Here is a 22,395-nt window from a genome sequence, read left to right as displayed (position 1 = left end):
AAAAAAACTCACGAACGCCTTTCTGATCTTGTTTTCCCTACAAGGTACGCGCGGTTCTCGAAAACACCGTTAGTCGTTGTATACGCACAGAAAATTGAAACGGACCGCGAAGCTAATCCCGAAAACTGGTCGGCGCGAGTTTGTACATGGAACTCCGCGAACGCACACAGACGCAAGTCTACAACGTACCCGTCCGGTGTTTACCCGATCAAGACCCGAAGACGGATGAACATATACGCGAGAAGAGAAACGATCCCTGTGGCATAGCAGCACGAGCGGCTTGGTCAACAACTTGCGTGCTCTCCCGTTGGCAACAGTACAGCCCGGATCCTGGAAGAAAGTCAGTTCACTCTTGGTCTTCTCCTGGCACTTCCACTATATCGGGGCCCCCATCTCGCGCAAAGTCCAGGGCAGGCACTATACATGTGATGGCGCCGCACCGGGCAGCAGACGACGGTTTCTTTTCATTTTTTTTTTGCTCTCTCGAGCAGACGTACGCCGCTTGTATATGGCTGCAGACGTCTATACTGCGCAACCATGAACGGCGCTTGCACCGTGGTACGTGCATTACAGATATAAATAAAGCACAGCCCGGCTATCTACTTTTATCAGAGGGAAAAGGGTTAGGGAGGAGGGGGGGGGGGGGTGCAGTCTACCAGCTATGTCATCTACTTAGCTCGCGCTGAACCGAAAGCATGTAATGCAAAAAAAAAAAATGCGAGCCGTAGGATCACTGAGCAGTAAAGAAAGCAAATAAAAGCGGGATTGCTAAAGGTGGTAGTGGCGGTTGCTGCGGCGGGATGTTGGCCGTCGAAAAAAAAGAAATGGGCCTGAGCCGCCGACGTTAAATGTATACGCAGGACCAAATAGCACTTTCGCATTGAATGTCGGCCTTCCTTATTCATTCCTGCATCTGCGTGCTCTGCCGGCGTGCTTCCTTCCTTTCTTCATTTTGTTTTCTTCGTCCGCATGCTGTTCCTCTGTTTTCGTACTTTGTAAGGCTGCGTGGGCTTACGTCTACGCGTTGGTTGCGGGAGCGCAGCTTTGCGCTGGTTTGCTCCCATCGAGTTTACCTGTCCGCTTGCGGGTCTTGCGAGAAAAGCTTCGAAGCTGTGCTATCATCCGTTTTCTTCTGTCTTTTTTTGGCACTCTCTCTTTCTTTCTCTGTCTCTCTCTTCTACCGGCCATGTGACTATATCTTGTCCTGAGCTTGGTTTTGATACATTTCTTTTTATTTGGTTGATTAGATTCTGTCAAATCTTCGTTCTCCCGCGTCCTCTTCCCTTCCATTCCAGATTAAAATGGGGGAGGGGGTGGAAAGAGGAAGATATATAGGTGATTCCATTTTGAATGTGGAACCTGCTGTTCTACCACACGAAGCACACTACGCCATGTTCATTTCGATACCGCCCTCCACCATGCGTGGCCGCTGACGAAACAGCCTGGAACCTTGCTCCTTTTGCGAGTGCGTCTTCTTCTTTTATTGCGATAGCAATTGTATAGACGCTCCAAGCGAATTTTTGAAGTTGCCGTGTGGTTCCGTGTATACTTAGGTATATGTATGCAATACGATATGCCATGCTACATGACATGCGGTATATGCGAATTAAATTGCCAAATCATTCTATCGCTAAAGTTGCTCGTATACCAGGTCTTACAATCTCGACAGTATTATTCCTCAGAATTTTCAGAATGGCAGCCCACAAACAAATGTCATGAATAAAAAAAAACACCGACAGTGCATGCCTTTTACCTTGTCTCCTGAGCCTTAAATATTAAAATTTCGAAACAATAGCAGAGCTAAAACCTGAAAACTGTGTAATTTTATTAGCGCGGTTGCGCACAACCTCCAGGATCGGTACAGGAAGGAGGTTTGAAACATGCCCGATACGGAAAAGTGGTGGTAAAATCTTTACCAAAGACGTTGGCGTTAACGGATAAATATATATGAAATTGTCCGATGGCAGGATTCAAGCAGAGGACTTCTTGCACAACTCGTTTTTACTTAGTCAGCTTACGTTTACTTCAATTCATAGTGCCACCACAGCTACGAGTCTTACACTTACTGTAATACTCTTAACAGGTTACTACCGCATTCATTGCTTCGTTATTATGGCGAAGCTGTTATATTTTTTTCCTTTGATTTATTTCTCGCGTCGCCTCCTCTTTCTGTGTACATTGGAAAAGTGATTGAGCAGGCTAATTCGAGATGGGCTTTCTTGCCGTCTGGGCAGGCGCGGTTTGAGTCACGGCGCGTCTTAGCAATGCCACTGGAAACTCATTGGTCACTCAATGGTCATTTACTGGACGCTCAGTGGTCAGTCAGTGGTCACTCAATGGCCATTCGCTGATCCCTCAGCGATCACTCAATGGTCATAGAGAGAAATAGGGCAGAAATGTCGGCAAGCCGTAGCAGATGTACGCACGTCTACCTTGTACGTACTAGCGTGCTTGGCCGGGAGTTCATCCGCATGAGCATCTCTCACGTTCTTTTATCACGGGGGTTTCACCGAACGTTGATCAACTAGGCGTCTCGAAGGAAGGCAATCAACAGGCGCATGTGGAACTACTTTCCTCATCACTCCGCCGGTCCTCGAGGAAATGCGCCATGTGGCTGGGTAGAACGCGTTGGGAATGCTGTTGATCTGCAGGCTGTGAAACAGCGTCATTCTTTCCGCGTCGAATTGCAGGCCACCGTCAGACGCGGCGTTTTCGCGTCTCGCGCCTCGTCACGTAACACACAAAACAGGGGAGCCAGATATTCGTCCCGTCACAGTAATCGTTTCGATAGCGTCAGGCACCAAGGAGCCCAACAGCATACACTCTCCCGAATGCACTCCCTATTTCAGGTCTGGTCGCCTTATATAGTCTCCTAAGACGACCTATAATCACTGACGTCAGCTACACCGTTCCCTTTCAAAATATGAAGAAGGCTTCTTGTGTCGTCTGTTTGGCGCTATAGTACTTCAGTGATATGCACCAACTAGCCCAACAAAAAGTTCTGATAAAGAAGGCCAACCTGCTTTGGCCTGGCGAGCTGAACAAGCGAGGCCTCGTATTTTTTTTCCCCCTTTCTTCCCCAGCTGGTACGGCGAAAACTCAGGGGCTCGAAGAGGCAAGCCCGGAAACGGCTGAACGTTGCTCTTTCGGGAAACGAAGCCGAAAACGCGTTTTGCTCAATTTCCTAGTGAACGCGAACACGTCCCACGCTGCTTGCGTTTCTCTCCGGACGCGGAAATGACACGAACACCTACACGCAGAGCACGCCGTGTGGAGAGCACCATGCCTTCTGACGTGATGCAGGAATCGGGAATCTTTTTTTTCCCCTCACGTTAGAGGCGTGAGAAACATCAAAAGATGCTTACAGTCAGAGCGTTTCGCTTTACGGTTCGTTTTGTTTCTTAGCGCCCGTTTGTTGTCTCGACTCGCGTCCACACTGTCTCGTATACCGCCACTCCCTGCGCGGCCCTACGTAGCGGCATAACAGACCACCCAGCCAGCCGTAATCAAGTGCCAGAACATCGCGATGTCCTGCTCTCACGTGATAACTTTTACAGTTGATCTGTTAGAACCTCGCTGGGTTTCTCTTGACGTCCACAGCTTCACCGAGCTGGGAGGGAGAGAGCGCTGAGAGAGACTGAAAGCAGAGTATAAAAATAGCATCGCGCAGCGTAACGACGCGGCGAGGGTGGATGGAGCCTAGCGGGGGAGAAGGAGTGGCACAGCTGGGACACCGGTGGTGTGACGTCATTGCTTTCCGATAAAAACCCTCGCGCTCGCTTCGGCGGTCCTCTTTCTCGCAGTGGAAAAGAATGGCACTACTTTACTGGCTTTCCCCCAGCTCCGTTGGTATCTGGTGTATGCGATAGCAGAGCCACGCATAATTTTTTTTTTTTTGTGTCATGACGTGGAGACACGCACTCATCACTTCCTATAGGAAGCGAAAGCCAAGCTGGCTAGTGGAAAGCTACTATAGCACATTATTAAGGCATTCTTAGGGCCTGCCAATATGTCTTTTTTTAGAGTTTCGAGGCCCAAGACCTTCATTTATTATAGAAAAGAAAAATTGAAAATATCACCTCAGTATACTCATTAGCATGCACCCATAACACGGTATACACGAGCGCTCTTGCATTCCGCTCCAGTATGGAAGACAGGCGATCGCCGCACTCGGGAATCGAACCCGCTACGTTCATATTGTGGCGCGTATACATTGTTTCACTTTTTGAATGGATGGAAAACCTTTATTATGGTCCGTTAGGTCGCGCTAGTTTCCTATCCCGAAGCGGGTCGCTCCCACGTTGGAACTGAAAGGACAAGCCTTTCGGTCGCTTCGCGGTCCCGTTGGACTGCCCATAGCTGTTCTTCGAACGTGAGACTGCGTAGAGCTGCGTCCCACCGCTCTTCAGTGTTGTCGTTGTCGCTGCGTAACGCGGAGCAATGCCAGAGCATATGATTGAGATTTATGTTGCCGTTACATTTATCGCATGTTGTAGTTGCTGAGAACTCCGGAGATATCTTATTGATTAGAAGCGGGTTCGAATAGGTACTTGTTGGTCACCGCTTTTCACCGGATTGTCACCGTTATCAATTTGTCGCTCGGCGCAACACGCACTTACTGTGTTATTGAATGTTGTCGCGGATCCTGTAGCGAAAGAAAGTCTTGTCTAATCAGATTGAGCGCGCGACGGGAATGCTGCGGTATACGTTCGCGAATGTAAGCGATCACGAGCGATTATTCAGAACTCTACTGTGAAAAATAGCGAATGGACTTGAGCCGTGATATCACATTCGATGACCGACTATGGGGGGAGAGCGGAGAGAATTAAGGCCCGAGAGGAGGGAAGGCAAAATAAAGTAAAAAAATGTATGCATAAAATAAAGATGAAAGCTGCACAACTTGAAATCTTGATTTCGCTTTTGAATCCTGCTTGTCCGAATATATTCCGAGAATAGTTCTGAGAAGAAGATCTACGTGTAGCGGGGCCGGCAGGTTCAGCTTTAATGCACGCCGTCGCATTGAGTCATTGAAGTTTCTGCATGGCATCGTCAATTTTTCTTATCGTGTCTCACATCCCATGTATATTCCTTCAGACATTCCTCGGTCAAGTAGGAGTCACCATAACCTTAATATTAAGCCTTACTTTGCTCGATCTAATAAATTTAAATACAGTTTTTTTCCACGTACTATTGAATTCTGGAACTTAATTCCCGGAACAATTAGGTCACTTCCATTAAACGATTTCCTGTTAAAAGTTAACCACACCTGATTTTATGTATTTTCTTGTTGTTACAGTGTATTTACTCATTCTCGTTTTTGTACTGATTCTCAGTGTTGCTGCTGTTGTGAGTTTCATTTGTGTCATCTGCCTTATTTCATTTCTTGTGAATTTTTAATGTTATTGTTTACTTGGTTTTTTTGCATGACCTTTTTTTTGTATAACCCACTCCTGCGATAGCCCCATGTAGGGGCCGCAGTATGTACAAATAAATAAAATAAATTAATTAAACGCTCTTTCTTTTTCTCCTCCGGCTATTGTGCGCAGGCCCTTCTCCGGAACGCGTCCATCAGCCTGTTCCAGTCGACGCGGAACCGGGCCTTCCTGGAGGAAGTGATCGTGCTCGTGCCGAAGTCGTGGGGTCCCAAGGAGACGTGGGCGCGGGCCCCGACGCCCGTGGTGACCCGCGCGGGCTGGCAGCTGCACCGGGACGCCGACCTGCGGCTCGAGCCCCAGGGCGGGCCCTTCGGCGACAACCCGTTCACCGTGCAGCACGCCGGTTGCGGGCAGGGCGCCAAGCGACTCGCCATCAGCGCGGGCTTCCTGGCGCTGCTCGAAGAAGGTGGTCCCGCGGCCAGCAAGTACGGACCTCCCGGTGAGTGACCGCCGGTATACCGCGTAATTTAGGGAATCGGTGTAGACACGTTTAGCCTGTCCGGTATTCGGGTAAACGCGGGCGGACGGGGTGGAGGTGGAGGCGTAAACGAGAGCGGCCTGCATGGTGCAGCCACCTGGTGGCGCAGAGCTCAAACAGACAAAAACAGCAAATATTGCAGTAACTAAGTGTATTCTACGTAACTGCTAGTGCAAATTTTCGGCACTGGCGTAATCGTGTTGCTGCCAAAAATTTACGCCCTGCAGCAAAGTAAAATACACTTGGTTACTGCAATATTAGCTGTTTTTGTCTGTGTGAGCTCTGCGCCACCAGGTGGCTGCACAATGCAGGCCGCTCCCGTTTACCCGAATACCGGACAAGCCAAACCTCACCAGAGAGGTTAGCTTTAGAGGCGAAGCAACCGGCGCTGGTTGCTTCGCCGGTCGACATGCCGTAGCAAACGCACTCCTGTGAGGGGGACGAGGAGATTTTCATGGAGAGAAGAGCGGAGGTCTGCGGGGAGAGCTTGTGTTTAGCCTGCACCTGGGTAATGGCAACCTCACCTGGCTAAAGATGGAAGAGACCGTAAAATTGAGAAGTATATGACAGGTGACGATGCGTTGAATAACACATTGATCTATGCCGCGTGTCCCAGCTAACGTTAGCCAAGCTGTACAAAGAAAAAGAAAGATTTTCGAGGAACACGGTGCAAGATGCATTTATAAGATATAACGTGTTCGGTCGCCAGAAATCTGCTGACCGAAAATCGTAGATGTTAAAAGCGTATCTTGCACCGTGTGTTCTAAATAAGTTTTTTTCGTTGGACATCTTGGCTAAATTTGGCTGGTACACCCTATACTATACACACTGTCCAATACGTCTTATGTGCACTAGGCGGGCACTGAGCGCTGGAGCAATGCGTCCCCACAAAACGTTCTTGTGCAAGCACATTTCGCGAATTCTCATTCACGCCGCACGTGTTCTATAAAGACGAGCGTTCTTGAAACGATACGCTTCCGTTTACAAGCGCCGCTGAAATGCGCATTTTCCCTGTCGAACTAAACCCCTGTTCAGGTAGAATTTAAGTACAGGTGTATGTACCGGGAAATATGAAACGTAACGTCTGCCATTTAGTGCGTTTACACCCCTTGTGAAGACACGATTAATTACTCCTCAGAGCGGAGACATATGTAATTGTGCATTGGGGCTGTGCTCCGCACCATTTGGGACATATAATCCAGCGTAACTGAAGCAGGTGCTTCCTCTCCAAGCTCCTCTGCGCCAACGTCGCCGCTGTTTTTCATGCTCTCCCTATACGCGCCTCAACTGTCTTGAAGAAGCCTACTTGCGCGACAAATCGAAATGTTCAGCCAGGTAATTTAATGGGCCCGCTAGTAAGCTCTATAATTATTGGCATTATGGCACATCTTGCTACTGCGAAATTGAAGCCGGTGTGTAGTGAAGTCTTGTCTACTTAGCATGCATTCAAGACTGGCACCACTTTCAAGACAGCAGTCCCCAAAGTCCGGGAAAAGGTCCCACGGCGTTCCATCTAAGATCACTTCGAAATGTTGGAGGAATTCATTTGGAAAATAGGTAACCCACAAGCCACCGTACAAACGACAGTCGCGCAGTAGCCTTATGAGTTGTTTAGGCCTTCAATACTGCAGCAGATTGGATTGGATAAACTTTAATAAAGGCCCTGCAGGGCCATTCTCCTCCGCAGATTCGTTCACAGCACTAACTGACACTTTCGCCCTATGGTGCTCGCAGACCGGGTGTTCGTGCGGGAGTGGGCTCACTACCGGTACGGCGTGTTCACCGAGACCGGCTACCCGGGTGACCCCCTGTACCCCGCCTACCGGGCGCGCTCCGGGAGCCACGACCCAGCCGACGTGGCGCTTACAAGCTGCACCAACCAACCGCTCGAACTGGACTGGAGGTGAGTGCCCCTCACGCGAGTGACGTCATTTGCCCTTGCTTCGGGCGAATGACATTCTCAAGTTCGCGAGCTGTCCTTTTCGTCCTCTTTTCGTTTCTATTTCTCTCGTTATTTCCACATTTCAATTGAAACGTCAGTTAACATTCTCCATGCTTTTCCCCAATTTTTCCTTGTCTCTTTGGCTCCATGTGGTTGGTTGTCCCTAACAGTATAGATCGAGAATCCCGCGATTCCCTCATATCCTTCGCGCTGAGGAGACTGAAAGCGGTCGTGGAAAGGAGTTGTTCGCATTAGGCCGGACTGTTCCCAGCCCTATGTGCTTCTTGTATTTTTCTTCCAACGCAGTTAAGGCGATGGAAGCACCCGTATCGTGCACAGTTCTGCACTCACGCACCTTGCCTCTTCTCCTCCTCGTTGTTCTCCTCCTTTTTTCCCAGCCATGACTGAGACGATGCGTCACAGAGCTGAGACGCGCGCACGTGAACGTTGGGGCGGCGCGCCCTGTCGCTTCTCCGCTCGAACCTGTGGTCTCTGCCCCACAGGTCCATTGTTCGAGGAGTCCACCGGTCCACGCCCTGCGCTTCCCTTGTCCAACGCTCTCTCGTCACGCCACCAACCTTCAATACACGCCCTCCGTGTTTCTTGAATACGTCTAGCCCGCTTGTTTGTCTTTGCCTCCCTTAATATATTTTTTTTGTTACCTTCCTTCGCTGGGGTTCGTTTGCTTGACCGTTCGATTGCCCTTACGTGGTCTTGCAGTCCCACGACACTACCTCGTAGGGAACTTGTGCTGAACATGGAATGTGCCTCTCCTCCCCCCTCTATCCCCCACCACTCTTGCCAACATAACCAAAGGGGCTTCGTCAAGGCAGCAACGGTCATACTTTGCGAAGTTTCTCTGCATTAGTGCTGCTCTGATTGGGAAGGGGTGTACTGTCGATAATTGCGAGATCGGGTCATCATCATCATCCTAATTCAAATTTGTTAACACTGGGCGGAGGCGTTTCCCAGCGAGCACCTGACATTACAGCACACCTCCTAGTTCCCTGCCGTTCTCGACTGCGCTTCGCACCCATTTTGTGACTCTAATGGACCAGCGGTTATCCGGCCTACAGATTACACTGCCTCGCTGCACGCTCAATACTGTCAGCGCTCAAGGGTGGCATTTGCAGGGGACGAAGCACCGCTCCGGATCTGCCAGTGCCGGTGACCGCTTCCGTTATCTACGAAATTACGCAACGAAACCACAAATGGTGCCTGAATATCCTCCCACATACAATTACTGCCTCTTCAAGTGCATAATTCCATGATTAGAGCGAAGCTTTCATGGCTGCTCTTCCCGGGATGTGGTGCGTCAGCTCGACCGATTTCTCGCCGAGTAAAGAAAAGTGGGCCGATCCCGGAGGCAATGTAATCATGCGGTTCCGTGAGTCACATGAGTAGGGCGGAGTGGGTCTTCGAGTCCTGCCGGCCGGCGCGTTATTGCTTTCCTGCCAAAAGCCGCGCAGATTGAGAAGTCTTACTGCGTTTAATCAATCGTTTCACTAAAACTTCGCTTCGCGCATGTTCCGACGTATTATTTTTAAAGTGCCAATGCTACGGCTATACAGCGAGAAAGCAGCGTGTCAATCCCGCCATATTTCCCGTTCTTGAGCTGATTTACGAGGGGAAGAAGAATCGAATAGTCGAGAAAGAAAGAAAGAAAGAAAGAAAGAAAGAAAGAAAGAAAGAAAGAAAGAAAGAAAGAAAGAAAGAAAGAAAGAAAGAAAGAAAGAAAGAAAGAAAGAAAGAAAGAAAGAAAGAAAGAAAGAAAGAAAGAAAGAAAGAAAGAAAGAAAGAAAGAAAGAAAGAAAGAAAGAAAGAAAGAAAGAAAGAAAGAAAGAAAGAAAGAAAGAAAGAAAGAAAGAAAGAAAGAAAGAAAGAAAGAAAGAAAGAAAGAAAGAAAGAAAGAAAGAAAGAAAGAAAGAAAGAAAGAGACGGACTGTGAAACTCGTCGAACGATCGAGCTTGTGCAAAAGGCGCCTGAAGCCCGGTTCGATTCTCACGTCCCACACTGCCGCTCGACTCGATTCCAGATGCAATCTCACCGCCGCCGTTGGTGGGGGCGTTGTATGTCGTTTCGAGGTATTTCGCATCTCGATATTGTCCCGCTGTTGCGTAACCACTTGAAAGAACGAACGAACGAGAGTGCATGCGCCGCGGAGGAGAAGTGTCGCCTTTCGTTGGGCGAATAAATTATCTCGTCATTTCCCTTTCTTCCTTTCTTTCTTTCTTTCTTTCTTCCTTTCTTTCTTTCTTCCTTTCTTTCTTTCTTTCTTTCTTTCTTTCTTTCTTTCTTTCTTTCTTTCTTTCTTTCTTTTGTTCAGAGGCCGCACGCGGGCCGGCGGCCAAATTTCGCCACTCGGTCCCGCCACGAGGAATTCGTAAGCGTCGCGGTTCAAATCGAGAAGCGATTGCTGGCGCCCCGCGATAGCTATATAGTATATACGCCACAAAACCGAAAAAAAAAAGACGACGTATGCATCTGACTCGATTCGAGCTGCTTATCTCCTCATCGGTCGCTTTGCGAGGTGAGCGCTGTCGTAATATCGGGGATGACATATTGCTCGAGCCCGGCGTGGAAGATTGAGAAGAAACAGCATTCCCCCACTATTGTCGACAAGGCAAATCGATGCCCCTATGCAGGCCGTTGTGAAACAATACCTTGAGGCGACGCAATATTTCTCCTGCTCTGAGTCATTCTTAAACACTGAAATATATATTTTTAGTCGTTAGAAGTTACGAGCTTCAGATGAGCACAAACATAGCGCTTGATCTTTTTTTCATTTTTATTATTATTATTTATTTATTTATTTTTATTCTTTTGCCTAAAGCGAAGGTCCGTACCGTTTAAGCCCTGCAAAAACGTTGTACGCAAGTGTCAGAGCGCCCTCAATAATTCACTATGATTCTTTTTTTCTACGAACCAATTTCTATATCTCGGAAGGTGAATGCGTTGTGACGTAACTATGAATTGGCACTGCCTGTTCCTAAGATTGCTGTGGCGAGGTTGCGGCTATACCACGTACAACACGGACAGCAAACTTAAAAAAAAAGAACATTGAAAATGAAAACGCGTGCAGAATTCTTGTTTCGTGATTTATTACCAACGTCACCGTACTTAACGTTATTGCTGCGTGGGGACACCAGCAAATATATGTCTCTGTGTCGTGGACGTCGTGAAGACGTCGATGACGCCAGCACTTCTAGAGCAACTTTATATCATCAAATTTAAATCCGTTTCGCAAACCTCGTACTCTCTTCAGTGTCGGTCGTTATTTGACGTGCAATGTGCGCAGGGCTGCGTTTTCGAAATCGCGAGAATATTCGTCGGCACTTGATGCTCCGGAGCTTTGCGTTGCTCTTAGCAACATTTATTTAATTTCTATCTGAATGCGCGTTGTTTCTAACGAAATTTCCTTAGTTTAAACACGTGCGATACAGTAATCGTAAATAACCATCCTGAACTTTCAAACCTCTGTGAGAGAGTGAATGTTTGAGCATGTTCGCGCATGTGGTCATGGCGGCACGGCGTTTTCGTTCAAGTTCCCGCAACCGCTTCCGGCGTCTGCAGTACACGAAAACATGGTCTTCGAGATTTGTGTTTGTTAACCCCGAGATCGTTGTCTTTTGTGGCCGCGATTGAAGATCACCACCATTGCATCGCTTAGTGGAATAGCGCGAACACACACAGACACAGAGAGCGCTGTGGTGTCCAGCTGCGTCTCTGTGTCTCTGTCATTCATTTGCGTGAATCCTACGCTAGTTGGTCGATTCAGAAGTCGACCTGACCCAACCCGACCCGACGGCGTTTGCATTCATCTCGCCAAGCGGGTTGAGCGTGCCAACGCGCTCCTCGCACGCGGGTCGACGAAATTCGCCTCGACGCTCGCCCAGCCCGACCCGCTAGCGTTTACACGAACGCGGAGTCGAGCTTTAAGAGTTACGGAATGGATTCCAAGGGAAGGGAAGCGTAGCAGAGAGCGGCAGAAAGTTAGGTGGGCGGATGAGATTAAGAAGTTTGCAGGGACAACATGGCCGTACATGACCGGGGTAGTTGGAGAAGTATGGGAGAGGCCTTTGCCCTGCAGTGGGCGTAACCATGATGATGATGATGATGATGATGATGGAGTCGAGCTGTGTCCGGCCTGACAGGTCGACTCAACCCGACGTTGTAGGATTCGTGTAAGCGAACAGCTCGTACATCTGTTTAGAGTGAGCTGCATAGAACCAGGGTCAAAACGCACAGCTGCTTCGAGCAAGTAATTTCTTCTTTTTTGTTTCCACTGGTAAAGCACGTGTAATAGTTGTGGTAACCAACTCTCCGACACTCTAAAACTGGTGGAGAAAGAGCTGCCAAACCTTGAACATACTAGTTTCGATTGTTTAAGTTAGCTCTCGTCTCCGCTTTCTTTGTAAGCGCGCTGTTTCTGCTGTGACTATACCGAATGCCGTTTTCCGAAAGTGCAGTTGATTTCCAACGTTTACCGCGAGCAAAGTGTCTGTAAGCACGAAGTGGATTCGAATCTCAAAAAGAAAAGAAAGAAGAAGAAGAGGAGGAAAGGCGTTTGCGTAGACACAGAAAGCGCGGGAGACGCAAGACGAGCAAAAGCACACCTCGATGCCGAATTGCCAGACGCTGTTTGTTCCCAGGTCGAAATGGAGTTGTTCAAGAAAGGCGTAGAGCGCTTCCCGTAGTAGGGAAAGCAAATGTTTAAAGAACAACGAAGAGAAAGAAACAGACAGACGGGGACGCGAGCGAGACGGTATACACCTTTCGGGCGAAATGTAATCGTTCAAAAGGGCGCACACAGGATCGGGCAGAAGCGACGTTTGAAGACCGCGTCACCGTCGTGTCCAAGATGTGGCTGCCAACTCTCCTTTCTTTGTTATCCTTTTTTCTTCGCCCCCCTTTAATTCTGTGCCTCTTCTTTCGTGGCAACCGCTGTTTGCTCTCGGGAATCGAATACAGAAGTGAGGAGGGAGAGGGGGCGAGAGGGGGAGGGGCGAGGGGGGGGGGGTACATTTCCCTTGCGAAGCGAGTGTACTGCGCAAGGATGGCCACCGCCTCTGAAAGAACTGCGTTGTTCCTTACGGTTTGCTTTAACGTATATAGGTTATACTACAACTCCTGGAGCGGCAGTCGTGCTCTCTGCTGCTCTATGTATACTGAGAACGCAAGGATTCTTGGCAACACCCTTCGCGGACGCAACTTCCTGTTTTATTATTAAAGCCTGAGCGAACGCTTGGTTAATGACATTGTGAAACACAACATAACGGCGCTAAAGAAGACTAGACACAGAACACTTGCGCCAGTCCTGTTTACTTTGCGTTTTGTGATTCGTCTTTCTTAGAGGTGTCAACACGTTTCCCAACACTACTCTCGCATTTAATTCCAATTTCTATAGTCCTTGTACACTCTAGTAGTTTCCGTTCACTTTGGGCTGAAATAGAGATTAGCGAGTTTTAGCGTCCTGTGAACATCCTATATTGTGTCCCGTCCTTTTTGCCGCAGTTAACATGTTCCTGAATGCTTCTCCCATGTTTAGATCAATATTTGAGAGTCCTTGAGCACTTTATTTGTGTACGTTCATTCTTGGCTCAAGTAGAGATTTGAAGGCTCTGTGGGGTCCTGCGAGGTGGACTTTGCTTTTCGTGTCTCGTATTTTTTGGCGCTGTCAACGCGTTTTTCATTGCCCGTCCCACGTTTCATTCAGTTTTTGATTGCTCGTAAACTTTGATGGCCTGCGTAGACTCTGGTCTGTCGAAGGTATTAGAGAGTTTTAGCGCACCGCTACACCCACGCGGTTACCGATAGCGCGCCAGCCTCCTGCAAGCGTCGCACGTGCAAAGCTCGCAGGTGGTGGAAGTGGCTGCAGAAATGGTGGACTGATAGCAATATGCTAATACTCTCTGCTCCCAATTTTCTCAGTTTTTCCTTAAATGTACCCCTCACACAACACACACCCACGCCTAAGCAGAGTGAACTAACTTTATGCACAAGTACGACAACCCACGAAAACGGAATCAAATGGTGACCCAGCAATTACACCCGCCGTGGGAGTGTTTGCAGTGCACCCTTTGTTCTTAGCGTTTGTATACTCGTATACAACGCTTGGAAGGTCACGTTAAGCTGGTGTCTCTCCACTATCAAGGCGTCATCTCCACTCCGGAAGTTTTCCTCTGAGCTCCTCGTCCATCGTTTGCTTCTTTCACCTTGTATTCCTCTCCCGTTTTCATTTATTTCTCGTTTCCTTGCTTCGCCATTCTCCAAAAAAAGGGAAGTGCCGTGTGGCAAGGCACGCGCTAAGGGGGCGCAATCGATGCCTTCGCTGTCCCCTGGAGGGCGTTTCGAGGGCCACGAGCTCTACCGGCAGTAAAAGAGGAACCAGAGCCGGTACTACCTCGACGTTACTCGTCCGCTCGTCCTCTTATATACCGCCCCTTTCCTGTCTACGCCTTTCGTTTTGTCCTCCTCTTTCTTTTAACTCTTGGGGACTTCGGATGGCGCAGGGACAGAAAGGGTGAGAGCAGCGGTCCAACAATAACGCGACGCCCCACGGATGTCTGGACAAAGTGCCACGTTTTCTATCTATCTATCTATCTATCTATCTATCTATCTATCTATCTATCTATCTATCTATCTATCTATCTATCTATCTATCTATCTATCTGTCTGTCTGTCTGTCTGTCTGTCTGTCTGTCTGTCTGTCTGTCTGTCTGTCTGTCTGTCTGTCTGTCTGTCTGTCTGTCTGTCTGTCTGTCTGTCTGTCTGTCTGTCTGTCTGTCTGTCTGTCTGTCTGTCTGTCTGTCTGTCTGTCTGTCTGTCTGTCTGTCTGTCTGTCTGTCTGTCTGTCTGTCTGTCTGTCTGTCTGTCTGTCTGTCTGTCTGTCTGTCTGTCTGTCTGTCTGTCTGTCTGTCTGTCTGTCTGTCTGTCTGTCTGTCTGTCTGTCTGTCTGTCTGTCTGTCTGTCTGTCTGTCTGTCTGTCTGTCTGTCTGTCTGTCTGTCTGTCTGTCTGTCTGTCTGTCTGTCTGTCTGTCTGTCTGTCTGTCTGTCTGTCTGTCTGTCTGTCTGTCTGTCTGTCTGTCTGTCTGTCTGTCTGTCTGTCTGTCTGTCTGTCTGTCTGTCTGTCTGTCTGTCTGTCTGTCTGTCTGTCTGTCTGTCTGTCTGTCTGTCTGTCTGTCTGTCTGTCTGTCTGTCTGTCTGTCTGTCTGTCTGTCTGTCTGTCTGTCTGTCTGTCTGTCTGTCTGTCTGTCTGTCTGTCTGTCTGTCTGTCTGTCTGTCTGTCTGTCTGTCTGTCTGTCTGTCTGTCTGTCTGTCTGTCTGTCTGTCTGTCTGTCTGTCTGTCTGTCTGTCTGTCTGTCTGTCTGTCTGTCTGTCTGTCTGTCTGTCTGTCTGTCTGTCTGTCTGTCTGTCTGTCTGTCTGTCTGTCTGTCTGTCTGTCTGTCTGTCTGTCTGTCTGTCTGTCTGTCTGTCTGTCTGTCTGTCTGTCTGTCTGTCTGTCTGTCTGTCTGTCTGTCTGTCTGTCTGTCTGTCTGTCTGTCTGTCTGTCTGTCTGTCTGTCTGTCTGTCTGTCTGTCTGTCTGTCTGTCTGTCTGTCTGTCTGTCTGTCTGTCTGTCTGTCTGTCTGTCTGTCTGTCTGTCTGTCTGTCTGTCTGTCTGTCTGTCTGTCTGTCTGTCTGTCTGTCTGTCTGTCTGTCTGTCTGTCTGTCTGTCTGTCTGTCTGTCTGTCTGTCTGTCTGTCTGTCTGTCTGTCTGTCTGTCTGTCTGTCTGTCTGTCTGTCTGTCTGTCTGTCTGTCTGTCTGTCTGTCTGTCTGTCTGTCTGTCTGTCTGTCTGTCTGTCTGTCTGTCTGTCTGTCTGTCTGTCTGTCTGTCTGTCTGTCTGTCTGTCTGTCTGTCTGTCTGTCTGTTGATCTCTATCTATCTAACTATTGATCTCTATCTATCTAACTATTGATCTCTCTCTATCTATCTACCTATTGATCTCTCTCTCTCTCTCCATCTCTCTAACCCACTCCTCCCCCCCCCCTCCCTGTGCAGTGCGGTTGAGGTGCCCTCAACTGAGAGACAGTTACTGCGCCGCACTTTACCCCAATTTTTCCTCCCCAACTAGAACCTCTCACACTCTCTCTCTAACCTACCTACCTAACTACTTTGCGGTTTAGGCGTACTTGCATGTTGCAAGACTATAATTATCTCGCAAACGCGTTTGTATACACTGTTTGCTGCGCGGTGCTCGACAACAACCTAACAAAGGTCGCGTTTGAACATGCAAGCGTAACGGCCATGGTGGTGGCTTTGTTCGCGGGAGTAGTGCTGAAAACACTCGTAGGGCTTGGTTTTATGTGAGTGGTTCAGCGAACGAGCGTGCATGCGTGCGTGCGTGCGTGCGTGCGCTAATCGCACACGTTGTACGGAGGTTATGACAGGTGACACAGCTGGCGTGGCAAACCGATCAGGAACACGAAGGCGCGTATTCACAACGCTAAGTGTTTGTCCACCACGAAGCGTCATCCGCGCTCGTTTTCGAGTGCCAAAGCACCGATCAAAGCAGTCGCTCGAACTTCAGTGGCATATTACCTTGAAATATATATACACACACTTACGCATCGCGGTGATACCAAGGGGTACGAGGCGATGAGGCTAAGCACTGTATTGCCATTTTGCGTACGGCTATCATCAGGTGATTCGTGCAATACACGTTACGTATACTTATTTATATTTTTTTGGTTAAAGAGAAGGACGCCACCATGCAGTCGGTCATGACAAACGGCGCGCAATTCAGAAGTTTCCGCTCGGCCCACTTCACGAAATCCAAACCGTCCGTGTTGTTCTGCTTTCAGAAGCGAGACGACACGCGTCCCTTTCACAAGTTCTCTATGCAGTTTCCGCGGGCGATTGAATGCGTTCTGTCCAGGTCGTTCGACGTTGCTGGAGCCAAAAAGCACCCATCGCGTCGCATTTCACGGGCGACCGAATCGGCGAAAAAAAAGGCCGCTCGGACGCCGTTCACGAGGGCCACAGTTTTAAAAGTTTTCCGTTGTGACGGCGTTCTCGAGAACCGCCCGTGACTTTGAGTGTAGCTCAGGCTCGCGATGGGGGCTTTGCCAGACGGCATCTCCGGAGACAAATCGCTTGTCCACGAGAACGCACGTGAGTGAAGCGGTTGGTTGCGGACTAAAGTACACGTATTTTATGACGAGCCACACAGAAGGTTGTCGTATTTTCTTTCTTCGCTCTAGGACGAGGGCGGGGAACCTTTTTGGTCTTGGGCGAGAGCTCTGAGCACGCTTCCACCACTTTTCCAGCCGTACTTACTCGTGACCATTGAAGCCCGACTTTGAAAGGCGACCTTTGGACAACTTTCACCCTCTCAGGTCTGAATGAGTGGCTGCAAGAAATACATTGTTTACATAAAACTCGACCTAAATGTGTTTAGGACGGTCAGTCAGGTCAAGGCAAGACAAAGAAGGAGAGAGGGCAGGTCAGTCAGTCGCAGCAGGTCTGTCGGTCGGTTTTTATGGTGTGAGGAGGCAGACGTAACTATACAGAGCAATCACGCTGAGAGATACAATGAATTGGAGCATGAAATTTCAAAGGGTGAAAAGATACGTGTTCCAACATTCTCCAGGTACACTACGAAATGTTCAAGGCTGGCTGTTCATCCCCAGGCTCAGAAAGCGACGGGGCCAGAGCCGTGAGATACGATGAAACATTTTGTATTCATGGCATACTTTCAGATTTATTTATTTATTTATTTATTTATTAATGTGAATACCTTCAGGGACCAAAAGGCATTACAGAAGGGGTGGGCAAATTGTGTTCACACATTTGTAATGACGGAAACAACAACATTGTTATATGTGAAATAAAATATAAAACAAATAATTACCCGGTAGTAGGTTATTCTAACAGAGGTCGATAACAGAGGCCTTCAATGAGAATACCGTAGGCAACATTGTTGTAGATGCATAGCACGAAAAGTAATTAACAAATAGCAGCCCAGGTTAAAAGAAGTGCTTAACGACGGCGGCCTTGAATGACTGCGCATCTTCAATGCTGACAATAAATAGTACTGGGAAAGTATTTCCATTCTGAACTAGTCTTCGGCATGTATTAATCCTGAAACAGGTTAGTCTGGCAAAATAGGAATGGCGACTTTGTACTGGTGATCAGTGCAGGATGACGAATACGATCGTGGTAGATAAGATTACAGCCGATTAAAATCAACCACGCTGTCTTTTAGATGCGCGTAAAATCCAATGTGCCTACCAATCCGACAACAGTTCTCAGAATCTCTTCGGAATCAGAGCAATCTCCGCAAAATTGTATCTATTAGGTGTTTGAAAAGCACGAGGTGAGCGAAAACACGGCGAGCGAAAATGGTGTTTCCTGTGCTTCGCAGCAGCACGAGCAAAGCACGCCGGGAAGAAAAAAAGGAAGAACATAAAACCGTCTGCTTCCTTTGCCGCACCAGAAGAGAAAGCGAAACAAGGAACAGTGAAGCTTGCGAGACCCAGTTCATCAGAGCCGCCGCTTCCGCACCATCGGGACCTGATTGGCTGCATGAATAATTAATAGCACCGTTAGCTGCTTCCTCTTTTCTTCTTCCTCTCCTACAAGAAAAGCTCTGTCGTCGTCCACCCCCTCGCTCTCTGGCCAGAGTCAGCGCCATCGCGCCTTGCCCTTGCACTTTCCTTCGTGTTTTCTTATCTCTTCGTTCCTTTCTTGCTTACTTTTTATTCTCCTGGTCGTCCTTCGCTCAGAACAAGCTCGCGTGCCTTGTTCGGTGCGCGAACGTGCCCCCCCCCCCCCCTCCAGAAAAGGGTCCGCGTGATATTTACTTACCTGGCGCAGCATCTTTCTCCCAAACCCTTTCTCGACCCTCGGTCGTCGCACCCACCTTCGCCGCACTGAGCTTTCTCCCTACGGTAGCTTTCGACCGGAGTTAGCCGAATCATTCTCCCATCTATCTATCGCTCTCCCCTCCTCGCTCACTCCCGATCGCTCTCTCTCTCTCTCTTCTGGCACATCCTTCCAGTGTCTGACTGTCTGGCCGTGTAATTGGTGCTGAATCGCGCCCGCCGGCATCCCGCCTGCCCCCCCCCCCTCCCCCCTCTTCCTCGCTACCCATCCTTCGGCTAGCCAGATGATAAATGCTCCCTACGGAAGAATCTGTCTTGTTCCTCCACCCATCTCTCCCGCGCTTTCTTCCTCCCTTCTTCCCTGCGAACCATCTACACTCTCTCCCCTACCCTACCTCGCCTCTTCTTCTTCCTCACAACATTGCTCCTTTCTCGCGGGTCCTTCGGTGGCGTGCTTCTCTTCGATTTTTCTGGCCACGTGTGTACTTTGAACTCAACTTTCCATTTACTCTTGTTTATCTCTCCTTTTCTTCTTCTACTTTTACTTCCTTTCTAACAGACACGTGTTTTCTTGTCACGTGAGCTTTCGGAGCTTTCTCCCTGTTCTTTTTTATTGGGAAGCGTTATAAACTGCTTCGTTCCAACCTTTCTTCATCTGTTAGACAACGCACGTTCTCTCTCTCTCTCTCTCTCTCTCTCTCTCTCTCTCTCTCTCTCTCTCATTTTTTGGACGACGATCCCCGCTGACCTTTTCCTAATGTTCGCCTGTTTCCGATCGTCCCTTCCTCTCTCTTTCCATACGAGGTGACTTGAGCACGAACCCCAGGGTAACTCTCTCTCACTCTCTCACTAAAATCGCAGACAAAGCTAGATTTCTATTTTTAAAGCGTACGCTGGATGTTTAATCGCGCGATCGTAACTAAACGCCTCAGTTGGTAGGCAGTGCTTTGTGTGCGCGCGCGTGCGTGAAGCTTTGCGTGCATCAACTTTATGTGGAGTGGTGGGCATGAACTCGGTTTTACTTCACGGCGTGGTTCGAAGAGCCGTTTGAAATAAAAAAAAACAAATTCATTCATTCGATGAGTTTAACCTACTCGCTGTTAGCATAACCCAGGCGTAGCAAATGCCGGTAGTACGACTAGCGCCTAAGGTCGGTTTCGCGGCGAAACTCGTAGACATTGGTTAAGCATCGGTTTGTTTACCGGGCCTAACTTTACAATGCTTAGGCTATACTCCGGCTGACTAATTCCATGCAGTGCATCGAAGACTGGGGCTCGTGCTAACCAATCGCAGGGTGTTTATCGTAAGGAAAAAAGCCTGTAATATTCAGGAGATTCGTCAGTTCTTCCTTTCTCTTGTTTTGAAAATTTAGGAGGAAAACTGCAAATTTTCGCACCTGCGGCTGCTTTAAACTAGACAAAAAAAGTTTGCTTATTAAGTGGTTGTGGCGAAGCTATAGTGGTATGCCAGAAGATGTGTGAAGTTTTCAACTGAAAAGCTACGGCAATATACGAATAATCGTGTCTACATCGCTGGTTTTGTGTCTGCGAGCCTGGTCAGGTGGTTGGAATTCAATTCCATCTTTCGCTGCACTGCATGGTATTGGCGAGATAAGTTTATCTCACCACGCATACAAGTTCTCCCATCCCTAAAACAAGTAGCGCTCAGCACATTTCTCGAATCGATTTCTGGTTCCTCATACAAAACGCTCGGTTATTCTCATTTGATAGCAGCAAGTTTTGTTTGCTGTGCGTGACCTCGTTGAAAATCCCTTATTATGTGGCGAGTTTGTATGCCAGTTCCCGCGTTTCGCCGAAAGCATATCTGAGGAAAACAGCGAACGAAAATTCCGCTGACATTATTTTTTTTTCTTGCACCGTCAGTTTATCTTGGTTGCATTGTTTACCTCATCTATGCATGAACTTCCGGGAGGCGCCTGCTAATCGCGTTGTTCCACCTTCCTCCGCCCCTGCGGCATGAATAACTTGCACTGTGACCTCACGTAGAAAAGAGAGCACTCCCGAGAATGCGTGCAAACAGTCTCGGCGATTGTGAGTCGCCGCTTTAGTGTTTACCATCCTGCCATGAACGCCGCCATACGCAACCTGCTCAGCCGACTAGAAGCTTTTTTTTTTTTCCCCAGCGTATGGTATTCGCATACACCACTCGGCGGTCACCGCATGTTTCATGCAAAATAATGCGTCATATCGGGTCCCAACTTTCGAACTCCACTATTAGCTTGTTCGTTCTGCAAGGAATATCGGATTAGGCAGGAGCATCAAACGCAGAAGCGCAATTCAACGTGGTGCTCTTTCATGTTGTTGTTGTTTTTGTTTTCATGTTGCTTTGACCACGCACGTTGGGAACATACTCTCTCTCTCTCTTTCTCTCTCTGTTGTACTTAGACTTAAGGAATATGAGTTAGGCTGTCTACTTGACAAACATCAACCCAACATCTCGCAAAGCCAATTCGACGTAAAATAATTTAGCATGGAGAGACTCACCGCCAACGTCAGCGCCACGGACGTGCGGGGAAATTTATTCACTGTTTACAGAAACCTGACGGCTTTGTGACGTCCTCGAACAGGGCTTTCACAGTTTGAGGGCTTGGATGACGCTCTTTCGACCGGCTTTCGACAGGTTGGCTGCTTTCGAATTTTATTATGTGCGTAGAGGCAGAGTTTGTTTATTTAAATGTCACTCCTCTTACATACGTTCATTCCGCTCACTCCTTTCCCTCATTTTCTTTCGCAATAGAACTGCGTTGACTCTTCCTATTAAAACTAAGCAATAACACTTTTTTTATCCGTGACTCTAAGCTGTGCTAAATTTCTGGGGACATTGTAGTAAGGGAGACGGAGGCAAAGTAAAGGCTGCGAAGGTCATCTGGTCGGAGGTCAGTTCACGATACTTACATTCGAAGAAAGGAGGATGAGTGAATCCACAGAGACAGCTGATTACAGATAAGGAGGAGAAAGAGGTGACGTGCAAACCAGCGCACAACACTCGAAAATTCGTCATCTAGTCACGGAGAGAGAGAGGGAGAGAAAAAGAATAAGCACGGAACCACCTCCTGTACGGTCTACCACCAGCCTAATCCTCCAGTCGAATCCACTGGGCCCTCCCGGCCGGGCTGCTCTGATGCAGCGAGGACGAGCCTCTACCTTTCTCCCTCCTACCCTCTCTCACCTTTACTCCCATCTCCCCCACCCTGCTGGCGCTGAGCCGTGTTCCCGCATGGGTTGCAGAAGATAGTGCTAGCCTTTCCTCCTCCCCCACAAGAAGAAGAACCACTTCTCTCACGGAAGTTCACTAACCTGCTCCTAGTTTGATACCCTTAAACAGGGGAGGCTGAACGGGAAGAAATTAAAGTTAAAAATGGAAAGTGACAAGAAGTGACGCGCGCGCACACACGTCAGTGTTGCTCACTGCGCATGTAAAAGTGGTCGTGCAGATAACTCGTTTTTAAGGAGCTCGATCAGCAGGGCTTTAGTAGATCTCCTGGAAAATGCAGCTTTATACCACTACAGGGTCCGAAAAAAAAAAAGGCAGCAGAAAGTCGGTCACAAGCTGTCAGGTAGCTCGGCTGAACTTGACGAACAACGGCATCATTCAAACATGAAGCTTTTTTTTTTCTTTTTGGCACGGAAGATAAACAGTGTCAAAGAACGGC

At 48.5% G+C, this 22,395-nt stretch overlaps 1 protein-coding gene across 2 annotated transcripts in view; it reads left to right on the top strand.

Annotated features, from left to right (window-relative positions):
* The window catches only part of LOC135916237 (calcium-activated chloride channel regulator 2-like), a 558,001-nt gene that overhangs the window by 470,200 nt on the left and 65,406 nt on the right, over positions 1 to 22,395 (top strand). For both annotated transcript variants that reach the window (XM_070538796.1, XM_065449547.2), the window contains exons 4-5: positions 5,547 to 5,874; positions 7,648 to 7,816. In XM_070538796.1, the coding sequence (XP_070394897.1) occupies positions 5,547 to 5,874; positions 7,648 to 7,816 (497 nt within the window). The remainder of the gene's footprint in view (positions 1 to 5,546; positions 5,875 to 7,647; positions 7,817 to 22,395) is intronic.

This window comes from Dermacentor albipictus, chromosome 5 (assembly GCF_038994185.2).
Source record: "Dermacentor albipictus isolate Rhodes 1998 colony chromosome 5, USDA_Dalb.pri_finalv2, whole genome shotgun sequence".
Taxonomy (NCBI): domain Eukaryota; kingdom Metazoa; phylum Arthropoda; class Arachnida; order Ixodida; family Ixodidae; genus Dermacentor; species Dermacentor albipictus.
Note: the sequence above shows the minus strand (reverse complement) of the source record. Positions and strands in the feature narration are given on the sequence as shown.